The 12892-nt window shown below is 42.7% G+C and overlaps 1 protein-coding gene across 1 annotated transcript; it reads left to right on the top strand.

The window, feature by feature from the left end:
• The first annotated feature begins 1933 nt into the window (after positions 1-1933).
• LOC124094213 (ralA-binding protein 1-like) lies at positions 1934-5068 on the top strand. The gene is given in 3 exon segments (XM_046446824.2): positions 1934-3616; positions 3619-3681; positions 3683-5068. Coding segments are annotated over 3 exon segments (1926 nt in total). The 3' UTR covers positions 3863-5068.
• Positions 5069-12892: the final 7824 nt, after the last annotated feature.

Raw genomic sequence — 12892 nt, forward strand, 5'->3', positions numbered from 1 at the left:
AAAGGTCCTTCTGGTCCAGTCTTCCATGTCCGGCAGGAGGTGGAATCATATGCACACAATATGCTGCTGTCTCTCACTGATGGACAGTTAGTTTCCCCGTTTCCTGCTGACCAGGGGAGAGAGAAGCTGGCAGAAAAACAATATACTGGCTAAAGATATCAGAGAATATATGTTTGATAAACATTGTTTTTAGTGAATTTTTAATATATGAAATCATGATTTTCATGGTCTTTGTAAGCTCAAGGATATAATTCAAGTATGTGTTTTTACGATTAGTACCTTGGACCTAATTAAATCTGGCGAAGAGATGACACCACAGCGTGATGGAAAGAGCATGAAGTTGGAGTGTGGAGATTTGGTAAATTCTAGTTCCTGCTCTCACCCACTGGTTTATCCTGGGCAATATGTGAAACCTGTAAGCATCATTTTCCTCATCTTTAAACAGAGTCAAAAATATTGGCTGTTATTATAAATACACTGCTTGGCAAATAGCCTCCTTGGACAGTATTTTTGCCAAAAAAAAAAAAAAAAAATTAGCATCTGAGCTCAGAAACAGTCTGTGATGATCACAATAGATAAGAAGTCTCTTAATATTTATATTTGCCAGATTCAAAGGTCTAGTTATATAGAGAAAAAAATCAATGGCAGAATGAAAATGACAATGAAGTATAAGTGGTATTGAAGAATAGTAGCTCAATACTAAGGTGGAAATGATAAAATGCCAGCATTTTCCTCAGATTAAGGACTTGGGCTTCACAGAAGAGGAAATGGAATTCATTTAAAAGTTGGAATAACTTGTGCTCAGATGTAGCATGGCTCACCCTTACTAATCTCAGTTTTAGAGACTCAAAATTCTCTTGCTTTTTAATGTTCACATTATGTTCTAATCACTTGAGCATCTTACACAGAGAATTGTGGTTGAGGAACAGCTGTGCTAACTGGTGGACTGTCTGGAGAGTGTGATTTGTGGGGTACAGAAAGTTCTCCTTCCCTAGTACTTCTCCGTTAACCTGCTCAGATCTGTATTGCTGATTCTTCAAGAAAAGACAAATCTCAGCTAGACTTTGGAGTTGCGTTTTGTGGCAGATATGATTATCTAGTAAATAATGCCAACTGTTTTTATTTCACAACTATTCCTGAGGGAATGAGATGCATTTGTAGGTTAATCTCGCTTTGAACCAGACTCCCTGCATTTGCAGTCTAGCTCTCAAACAACTGGCTCTTTGACTCACACACTCCTCTTTAAAATGGTAATAATAAGGGTACTTTACAGTCAGGTACCTCACAGGTTTGAATGAGCTAATATGTGAAGACTGTGTTAGCTCCTATTATGCTCCAGAAATAAGAGGAAAGATCCGGAGAATGGAACCATCTTAAGGAGGTGTGGGGGAAGCAGACAAGGAATGTCAGTACAGACACTAGGGTTAAGAACAGTTGGGTATGCTAGAAATAATATGAGGAGGCCACCCAGAATCATGGTGGGTATCCTTTAATGGTTAATATTTCTTTATTCACAATTTTGCAGATAATCATCCAACTACTGATTAAAGCACTGTTAATGTGGCTATCAGAGAAAGATTAGTGTCCATCTTCCATCTCATGGTCCACTAATGATTTCCTTTGTCAGTGAGAGAGTTTTCTTATTTTCACCCCTTCAATTCCACTAATTTAATACAACTTTTTGTACTAAGCAATAGAAATATCAAGACTTCTGGCGCGCGCGCTGGGCCGGCCCGTCCTGTTCCGTCCCAATCCTTGTAAACAGGCGGAGGCCGGGCGGGGTGGGAATGGGGCGCCCGAGGCCGGCCCGGGGTGCGGCGCAGAAGGCGGCGGCCGCGGCCGCAGTGGCAGCGGCGGGGCGGGTGGTTGCGCGGCGGCCGACGCAGGTGTGATGGGCAGGTGAGGAGAAGCCACCTCCCTGTCTGGTCTCAGCATGACCTAGTGCTTCCTGCCCCCCACCAGCAGCCCCAGCGAGCACCGCAGGGCCGAGCACGGCAGCGGGCTGACCCGGACGCCCAGCTCCGAGGAGATCAGCCCCACAAAGTTCCCTGGACTGTACCGCACGGGCGAGCCCTCGACCCCCCATGACGCCCTGCACGAGCCCGCCGATGCAGCGTCGGAGGATGAGAAGGACCATGGCAAGAAGAAAGGAAAGTTCAAGAAGAAGGAGAAGAGGACTGAAGGCTATGCTGCCTTTCAGGAAGATAGTTCTGGAGATGAAGCTGAAAGCCCTTCCAAAATGAAGAGGTCCAAGGGAATTCATGTTTTCAAGAAGCCTAGCTTTTCTAAAAAGAAGGAGAAGGATTTTAAAATAAAAGAGAAACCCAAAGAAGAAAAGCATAAAGAAGAAAAGCACAAAGAAGAAAAGCATAAGGAGAAGAAGTCAAAGGACTTGACGGCAGCTGACGTTGTCAAACAGTGGAAGGAAAAGAAGAAAAAGAAGAAGCCCATCCAGGAGCCGGAGGTGCCTCAGGTGGATGCACCCAGCCTCAGGCCTGTCTTTGGGATTCCTCTGGCTGCTGCGGTGGAGAGGACCATGATGTGCGACGGCGTCCGCCTGCCGGCCGTGTTCCGCGAGTGTGTGGACCATGTGGAGAAGCACGGCATGAAGTGCGAGGGCATCTACAGAGTGTCAGGAATTAAATCAAAGGTGGATGAACTAAAAGCAGCCTACGACCGAGAGGAGTCTCCAAATTTGGAAGAATACGAGCCCAACACTGTCGCCAGCTTGCTGAAGCAGTACCTGCGAGACCTGCCAGAGAATTTGCTTACCAAAGAGCTGATGCCCCGATTCGAAGAGGCCTGCGGGAGGGCCACGGAGAGCGAGAAAGTGCAGGAGTTCCAGCGCTTGCTCCAGGAACTGCCGGAATTTAACTACCTTCTCATTTCCTGGCTCATTGTTCACATGGACCACGTTATTGCCAAGGAACTGGAAACGAAGATGAACATACAGAACATCTCCATCGTGCTCAGCCCCACTGTGCAGATCAGCAATCGTGTGCTGTATGTGCTCTTCACACATGTGCAAGAGCTCTTTGGAAACGTGGTACTAAAGCAAGTGACGAGACCTCTGCGGTGGTCGAACATGGCCACCATGCCCACGCTGCCAGAGACCCAGGCGGGTATCAAGGAGGAGATCCGGAGACAGGAGTTTCTTTTGAATTGTTTACATCGAGATCTGCAGGGTGGGATAAAGGATTTATTTAAAGAAGAAAGATTATGGGAAGTACAAAGAATTTTGACAGCCCTCAAAAGAAAACTGAGAGAAGCTAAAAGACAGGAGTGTGAAACCAAGATTGCACAAGAGATAGCCTCAAAGGAGGACATTTCCAAAGAAGAAATGAATGAAAATGAAGAAGTCATAAACATTCTCCTTGCCCAGGAAAACGAGATCCTGACGGAGCAGGAAGAGCTCCTGGCCATGGAGCAGTTCCTGCGCCGGCAGATCGCCGCCGAGAAGGAGGAGATCCAGCGCCTCAGAGCCGAGATTGCCGAGATCCAGAGTCGCCAGCAGCATGGCCGGAGCGAGACAGAGGAGTACTCCTCGGAGAGCGAGAGCGAGAGCGAGGACGAGGAGGAGCTGCAGCTCATCCTGGAGGACTTGCAGAGGCAGAACATGGCCACCATGCCCACGCTCCAGAGGAGCTGGAGATAAAGAACAACCACTTGAACCAGGCCGTTCCATGAGGAGCGCGAGGCCATCATCGAGCTGCGGGTGCAGCTGCGCCTGCTCCAGACACAGCGTGCCAGGGCCGAGCAGCCCGAGGACGAGGAGCCCCGCGACGGTGCGCCCGAGGCGAAGGCTGGCAAGGAGCCCGCGAAGCCGTCGCCCAGCAGAGACCGCCGGGAGACGCCCCTCTGAGCGCCCGGGCAGTGGCGCTGGAAGGTGCCTGTGGCCCAGAGTGCCCAGCGCCGCCGGCGCTGTCCCTTCTGTAAAGACGCCTTCTCTCCTCAGACTCCTCGTCACGTCGGCTCGTCAGGCTCAGGGTCCCAGGGACGGAGCAGCGGACGTTTTCCAGATAGTGTCAGCTTATGGGGAATTAATTTTCTTTGTTAACTTAAAATAACTATTTTAACCCTTGAGTGGCTTCTTTTTAAACCAAAAAATCGTGTTTCTTTGCTTTTCTATCACAGCAGAATCAGGATCTCATTAAGGTGGGGACACCAAGCCAGGTCTCTGCGCCGCCTGTGGCTGCGGCCCCGGGCTCCTGCTTGTGCCTTTCACACCTCCTCGGTGCAGACCATTCGGGGAGCTGCCTCCCTTGTGCCTGCCGGCCGGTGGCTCTCGGGTCCCTTTGCCCACTGTAGCCCTCCCACAGTTCTGAACCACAGTCCGCAGCCCGACACCAGGTGGCCTCGGTGGCAGGCGGAGGCTGCGTGGAGCATGCCGGCCCTGCCCGCAGGCTCCGGCTACTCACTGCCAGTGATCAGCGGAGGCCTTTGCACTGGGGCGGCCGGAGGCGGCCCGCTCGCCCGGAGGCATCCACCCACCAATGTTTCTCAAACCCGAAACCTTCCGCGTGACAGACCCTCCCGTCAGCAGTGACCTGGATTGCTTGCTTGGGCTAGAATGTACCCGTCTCTGCCTGAATAAGCCATATGTATGCTCCTACACCAAGGTAGGTCGTCCCTGCCCTTAGTGAGCCCGCTGAGGGACCCCGACGACAGGATCGAGCAATAGGAAGAGACGCCTCCTGGGGGTAACTGGGACGCCCCTTTTGCTTCTGGCCCGTCAGATTAGATGGCTGCTGGGAGGCTCCTGGGAGGCCAGGCTCCTGAGGCAGCTGCTCGCTGGCTGACCCCAGAGGCCGCCTGCAGCTCTGCAGACAGACCCCATGCACCCCGAGGCCCTGTCCTCCTCCTGGTTAGTATTTATTTCCAGCACCTGTCTGATGCGGTTTTTTATCCTCTACCTATTGCACTGTTGTGACTTGTCGGCCATTATTTGATTTTTGTACGAAAAAAAGCTTTGTTATAGAAATCAGCATACTATTTTTTTAAATCTGGAGAGAAGATATTATGGTGACTGAAATATGGTCAGGTGTCAAATATAAATGTATAAACGCCTTCTTGCTGTTCTGTCCGACATCTTACGTTCATTTTGTATTTGCTGGCAATACTGAAGGTTTCTTCTGTTGGTGTGAACTCTGATTTCTACAATGGTATCATGGGTTTTTAAAATCAGTGTCTCGTTACAACTGTCTCAGTGTTGGTGAACTAATTTTTGCCAGGACCATTATTGATTGAGCAAATAAATTCAACAGCCATTGGGGGAAAAAAAAAAGAAATATCAAGACTTCTCTATTTTATGTCCATGTAAGAAAATTTGGTGAGTTTGAAAAAAAAAATCTCTCAAAGAAACAATGATGGAAGTAGGCAGGTTTCATTCTAAAAATATTAATGTCACTGCTCAACTTGAATATTGTATTAAATGAATTGTTAAGTGTGGCTGAAGCTGATTGTCTGAAAACTGATTTCCTTCAGATTCGCCCTCATTGCAATCACTTTATACACTGATAGCCACCGTGACCATTTTTCATTTGTCAATGAAGCAAGTGAAACAGTCTTCTTTTTATTTTTTTAAATTGTAACTTTTGCAAAAGTGATAGCTCAGTGAACTGCTTAGAATTGGGTTTGGTTGTGACTATTGATACAATTCAAATCAGCTGTTTAACCAAGAAAGAACCTCATTTCTACCTTTCATTAATGCCTGGATGTAGGCATTCAATGCCTCTGATGGCAGGCAGTTCTGCTTTTTGAGGTGCTGAAGGGCCCAATGCCTGCCAAAGGCTCATGTGTGGAAGGATTGGATTTCAGCTGGTGGTACTTTTGGGAAGTGATGGAAACCTTAGGAGGCGAGGCCTAATTGGAAGAAGTAGGTCACTGGGGGCATGTTCTTGAAGGCTATATCTTGTCCCTGACCCCTTCCTCTCTTTTTCTCTCTCTGCTTCCTGATCACTATGAGGTGAGCAACACTGCTCCACTGTGCACTCTCTGCCATGAGGTTGTCTCTTGCCAAAGGCCCAAAGCAATGGGGACAAGTGACTGAAACCTCTGAAACTCGAGCCAAAACAAAAATTTCCACCTTTAAAGAATTGATTTTCTCAGGTATTTTACCACAGTGGCTGAAAGCTGACTAACACACCAGGCTTCTGTCTTGGTGTTCCTTCATCCAGGATCTCTGTTCCTAAGTAAAGCCATCATATCCCCATGGCAGATGCCAAGAATGAGAAAAGGGAGAGTGTCCCTAGCACTTAACGACTCTTCTGGTCCTTCATACGCTACTCTGGTCACATCCCGTCAGCTAGAATTTCATCACAGGGCTGTGTTGAGAACTTCACTCATTCTGTACAGCCATCTGCTTAGAAAGAAGAGAGACAAGAGATTTGAGAACAAATAACAGCCTTTGCCATCCTGGGTCTGGGGTGATTATGAGTCAACCTGAAATCTTTAATTGCTCAGTTTCTTAAAATATAGTACTTAATTAATTCTCACAAAAGGAGCTCATTTATTTCCATCAGTCAAGTGGAAGCAAAAAAGATGCAATTTTAGCAATCTGCTTGGTTTCCTAAACACCTAATTGGTAAATTCCCTTAGTGAATTCCCTACAGGGTCAGATGCATGCCTGACTGGAAGATTAACTCTTTTCTGAGGTAGGAAGATATGTAGGGAAGTCTAGGTCTAGAGTCTGAAGGCTCAGTGCCAGTTCAAATCGGAGTTTTCCTCTCAGAATCTTTACTTGATTTTTTTTTTTAACAAGCCTTGCTTCGAACTTCACTAAATAGGTTTTTCAGGACCAAAGTGAACATCATTCCTCTGTGGGAGAAATGCCTTAACCCTTTCTCTGAGGTTCTGTCACCATCTGCTCTAATGTCAACCATATCCTGCTTCACGTCTCTGAGTTTCAGAGGTTTATTTGGTACCCACTGCTAAAAAACTCAACTGCTCTGGGTTTCTGGGCACTGCCTGGCTTTGGAGGCTTCTTGTTTCCCTGGGGTTATCTTTATCATCTAGGCTTCCACTTCTCTATTCCAGCCACTTTAGAAAGCTTCAAATGTTAGGGCTTTGTCTTTATAATCCAGATGAGAAACAAGAGATTCTGTGACACATTCTAAATCCTCGTTGCATGATGTAAACAACCACCAAAAAACTAGGAACTGACTGAATTAGAGCAAATTATATTCTATGTTTTTATATGTCAAAAGGAATCCTAATAATATATGTAACTAAAAATAACTAATAAAAAAGATTTAAAGAAACTATGCACTTATCTTATGTGCGCTTGTCACAGAGACAGTCTTTGATGGAAGTATCTGCAGCAGGGCAACACTGGTCATGGTAGCTGCAGCTACAAATTAGATTTGGAACTGACAGATGAACAGAGTAAAAGGATTCTCCACAGGAACAAACATGCATGTGGTCAGAATTCACTGCCGTGTAAAATAAACTCAGAAGCGCTTATAATTACTGGTAACTCAGTCCAAGCCTGGTAACACCACTTCCCATAGCAAGCCAGAAATGCCTTATTGGCTCAGAAAAATCTTATCAAAGGATCCTCAAAATTGCTCTTCAACAAATAGTCAAAATGAAATTTAAGGGCTGGGGTTGGGGTTCAGTGGTACAGCACTTGCCTTGAACGTATGAGGCACTGGGTTGGAGTCTCAGCACTGCATGTTAATAAACAAAATAAAAGCCATTGACAGCTAAAAATTTTTTTTTAATGAAATTTAAGAATTCTTTCCTTTCAGAAAAAGAATATTGGGGCACATGACTAGGATCCCAGGCTTTGGGTTTAAGCAGACCTCAAGGAACCCTGACTTATCAGCTCTGTTACCTTGTTTGGGAAGCTGCTTCATGTCCTTAAAGCTCTGTTTTGTCAACTTTGAATAGAGATAATGTTACACTTCATCTCATATAGTTATTGTGAAGTGTAAAGGAAAGAATTCATTTAAAAATTTAGTATAACATCTGACATTATATGCCTTTAATAAATACCACCTGAAAAAAATATGGAAGTAACTACAACTTTATTGCTGTCTTTAAAATCAAACAGGTAGGGATTGACACATCAGATAAACAATATAGCATGATCCTCCCTAGTACCCAAAATGAAATGGAAAAAAATAATAATCCTTGACATAGTCTACCATTTTATTGTAATAAATTCCTCACTGCAATGTTTATATTTTAGTTTTGTGAGTGGTGAGAAGTTGAGGAAATATGCCAGGTTCAATAAGAATATGAAAAGGGAGGTGTACTGGAATATTTGCATAATTATTACTCCACCTAAATCTCTAATCTCCAAAGTCTCCCTTTAAGCCTGTTGTGATGAATTTAATATCTAGTACAACTGCCTATTACCATACCTGGTTCAAGCTGGTGAAACCGGAAATCTTTGGGTGTCACAACTTCTTTTGACAAAGCAGAGAGTTGCAAGCCTTCCCTGGTATTTCAAACAGGAATCAGCTCAAGCTTAGCCACTTAAAGATTAGTTTGTGGACCAGGTGATTGGCACCATCCAGAAGCCTGTTAGAAATGTAGAAATGAGGGTCCCACCTCAATTCTAGCCAATCACTCTGCTTCATGACAAGATCCTCAGAGATGCACTGAGGTGCAGAACATCATGTACTTCTTTTGCACTTTGAAAATAATTATGAAGGATGATGCATCTCACTATCAGTTTCAACCAACTTTTTAAAAATTGCATGCTTCCTAATCCTAACTTCCCTCCTATCCCTTGACTGTGGCCTTTGTTTTTGACTTTTGTGAGAAAGTCAAATGGGCATCACAGGTTAGGTTAACTGTAGTCTAAGTCTTGCTTCTCACCTTGACTTAAATGCTTTTTTGTTTGTTTTTTATTTAGAGACAGGGTCTCACCAAGTTGCTTAGCACCTCACTTTTGCTGAGGCTGGCTTTGAATTCCTGATCCTCTTGCCTCAGATTCCCTTGCTGCTGGGATTACAGGCATACACCACTTCACCCAGCAACTTAAATGCTTTTAAACTAGGAGAGTGGTCAAGTCCACAAGATCTGGGTTCAGAGAGATGGAAGACAAATTTTATCTCTTCCAGTTACTTCTGTGAAAATTAGAGAAAATTAGTTTTCTTACCTATAAAACGGTAATAATATTAATGGTATTTCCTCCACATAATCTTTCACTGGCTCCCATAGTTTTTAGGGTAAGATATGAGCATTTTTGTGATCAGTTCATTTTCTAGGGCATCCCGGGTGATTAGCTCAGACTAGACTGTAAGTGAATCAGAATATTCAGAATTAATGTGATTTAAACTCTCCTGTTGATTTTATTTAGTTATTAGTAGCAATTTCCATTTTAAAAACAAGAACAAATATTTCATTTTATATTGTTCAAATCTTACATTTATTCAGCTAAGATTGAGGGCCCTCTATCGCTATGCTTGGGAGGAAGAAGTTAGACCCATAGAGTTGATATTCTATAACAACTGTACATACTGTAAATGTATTCACAATATCTTATTACAACATTTTCTTTCTCTTTCTGTTTAAGGCAAATATTTGTAGGACATGGCTTGCTCCATTCGATAACTTTTAGTTGAATATCAAATATGAAATCTGATGACAAGTGAAATAAAAGGTATGATATGGCATTTTCAGTCATTGCTATAACTCAATACTATATTTTCAGTCTATTACTATATGGAAAAGTCTAAAGGTACCAAACAACACTGAATTTCTAAATTCCCAGATTAAAAAGGACTAAGAACTAAGTTTATACTTCATTATTGCAAATAGGTACGAGATTCATAACAGCACTAAAGATACAAATATTTTGGTATTACAAAGATAATTCAAATAAATAAAATAAGCATTGATCACTTTGTTTTTCCCACTCTAACAATAGCTGACTCTTTTTTTCTCACCTTTTTTTAAATTGGTGATTATAGTTGTACATAGTAATGGGGTTTGTTGTTACATATTCATACATACATACAATATAATCTCCTCTCTCCCCACCTCCTACTCTGGTCCCTTTCCTCTACTAATCTCCCTTTGATTTTCATGAGATTCACCCCTACCTTTCTTTTCCTTTTTCTTCTCTAGCTTCAAATCTGAGAGAAAACATACAGTCACTGACCTTCTGAGTTTGACTTGTTTTGCTTATCATAATGGTCTCAGTTCCATCCATTTTCCTGCAAATGACAAAATTTCATTTTATTTATGGCTGAATAAAACTTCATTGTGTGTATATACCACATTTTTGTTATCCATTCATTCACTGGTGGCACCTAGGCTGGTTCCATAGTTTGGCTGTTGTGAATTGTGCTGCTATAAACATGGGTATGCATGCATCATGGAAGTATGATGACTTTAATTCTTTAGGATAAACATGGAGGAGTGGTTCAGTTGGGTCATATGGTAGTTCTACATCTAGTCTTTTGAGGAACACACCATACTGATTTCCATACTGGTTGCACTAGTTTATGATCCCACCAACAGTGCAAAATGTCCCCTTTTTCCAACATCCTCTCTAGCATTTATTATTGTTTATATTCTTGATGACTGCTAACAATGGCTGACTCTTGAAAAATATGACACACACACACATATTTCATGCATACATTTTAAAATCAGATTTTACCTTACCAAATATTTTGAATAAATTTACCAGAATCCAGTGAAGTTTTTTCCTTTCAGCAAGAACAGCCCCTTAGTTTGAAGATTGTTTGTATGAAGCCAATTACAGGTTCAAGTTCAAATATTACCATTATCATCTCGATATCAAAAAGATCCTAAAATTATTATATATAAAAAAACATGATTAAGAAAAATCACTACGGCGCTGGGGATGTGGCTAAAGCGGTAGCGCGTTTGCCTGGCATGCGTGCCACCCGGGTTCGATCCTCAGCACCACATACAAACAAAGATGTTGTGCCCGCCAAAAAACTAAAAAATAAATGTTAAAAAATTCTCTCTCTCTCTGTCTCTCACTCTCTCTTTAAAAAAAAAAAAAAAAGAAAAAGAAAAATCACTAGGGTACCAGCTAGGAGAAGAGATGTCCTTCACTTGAAATTTTGCTCAATTTTTTCTTTTTTTAATTTTCAGATTTTTTTCAAGAAGATGAAACGGGATAGCAGCTGGGGGGCAGCTGGGATAAAGACTAGGAACTCTCAAGAGAACTTGGTAACACTGTTATTATCAGTAACAAAATTCCCAGAACACATTTTCTTGATGGGGGAACGGCACTGAAGTGTGAATTCTAATACTCTCTTTTTCCATTTCTGAAAGCAGTGACTTTGCCGCTGGCGCACTCCGAAAGGAAGCTGAAGTCAGACATCGGTTGCAGCCTCCTGCTCTTGGTAGCACTGAAACGTGCTCCCCCCACGTGTAATTGGGGCAGTAATTTCCAAAGAGAATATAAATAAGCCTTCCACAAGCAGATCGTGTCTAAACCCTACTCACTCTTGGACTTAACTTCTTCACCATCTTTTTTTCCCCCCCTGAATCTACCAGAGATAATGGATCTTCTGAGGTTCAGTTGTGCATTTGTTCCTGAGGAGTGGGTTTGAAGTATTGCAAAATCAAATCCAATTTTGCATCTGTTGAAACCACTCTCTCATTTAAATGCTTTCCCCTCAACAAAGTAACATTAAAAATGCATTAAAATGAAGAGAATAGTGTTCTTTTTAATGGTTTAATATGCTAGTCTTCGTTATTTTTCCTACTTTGTTTCCCTCTAGTGCTCTGAAGTGAAAAATGCATGGATGTTTTATATGGGGACATACCTAACTCAATGAATTGGTTCACTAGAGGGAAATTGGAAAGATTCTATCTTATTGTCCTTTTCAGAACTTGGATACTACTGCCCCTTTGAGGACATAAAGTCTCTCTAACCCACCAGCACCACTGAACATCTCGTCCTGAGAATACTCCGATTTCCAGGAACCAAGTACATGATGATCGTATTTGTTTCAGTATCTTATGTCTGTCTCTGTTTTGTTAGTTTGGTTATTGTTTCCTTTTTCTGAATTTAATACTATAAAGCATAGGTCTGTGCAGGCATTAAGCTCACATTGGAACAACTTTTACCTGTAAATGGCTTAATGCAATTAAGTATTCACTTTATTATTCCATAACAATGATTTTTAAAAGGGGGAAATGGACTAGTGTTTCAATTTCAGGTATTAAGCACTCTGTTTTGTCCTCTATAGAGATAGCATCCTCATTAGATTTCTGGCTATTTGGGGGACATCTGTCTTTTCCTTGTCTTGAAAAAGAGAACAATGAGCAGGGCTTGCTACCATAGCAGGAGTTATTACCAGAAGGAGAATTATTACATTGTTCACACTCTAAATGAGACTGAATATGTTTTGTGGTCACTATGGGCTGGTGCTCTGGAACTGTGATTCAGAACCACTTAAATTTTCTTTTGGCAAGAGGCAGAGTATATATAACCAAACAATAGTTTGATGGCTTTTCCAGGGCTTGATGATCTCACATTTTAGGCTGGACGGCTTCCCAAGGTGAAAGATCTATTAATCTGAAAATCTAGGTGTGGTTACCAGTAAGGGATGCTTTTGTCCTCAGAGCGGAAGGTACTTGATAAACCGGCAGGGAACCATATGGATGCACAATCATCTATGGCCTCCAATACATGGCTGGACACCTCATAGGCCACCTCTTGGCCTATTCATCAGATAATAATCAAGGACACAATAAGTCAGTCTCACTCTGATTTCAGTCCATCAGTTTTATCGTTTTAAAACTCAAGGTAGAATTGGGCTGCAAATGATACCCGTGTATTTAGAAGTAAAACAGGCAAGGTAGAGACAAAGTGAAACTGGATGAGACACTGTCTTTGGCACTGTTTTAAAGACACTTGGCAGTAATCTTCAGAGGAGCCTATGTGTTGATC

Source organism: Marmota monax, unplaced genomic scaffold (genome assembly GCF_021218885.2).
Source record: "Marmota monax isolate L192 unplaced genomic scaffold, Marmota_monax_Labrador192_F-V1.1 WCK01_AAM20220418_F8-fsc00043, whole genome shotgun sequence".
In the NCBI taxonomy this organism is placed as follows: domain Eukaryota; kingdom Metazoa; phylum Chordata; class Mammalia; order Rodentia; family Sciuridae; genus Marmota; species Marmota monax.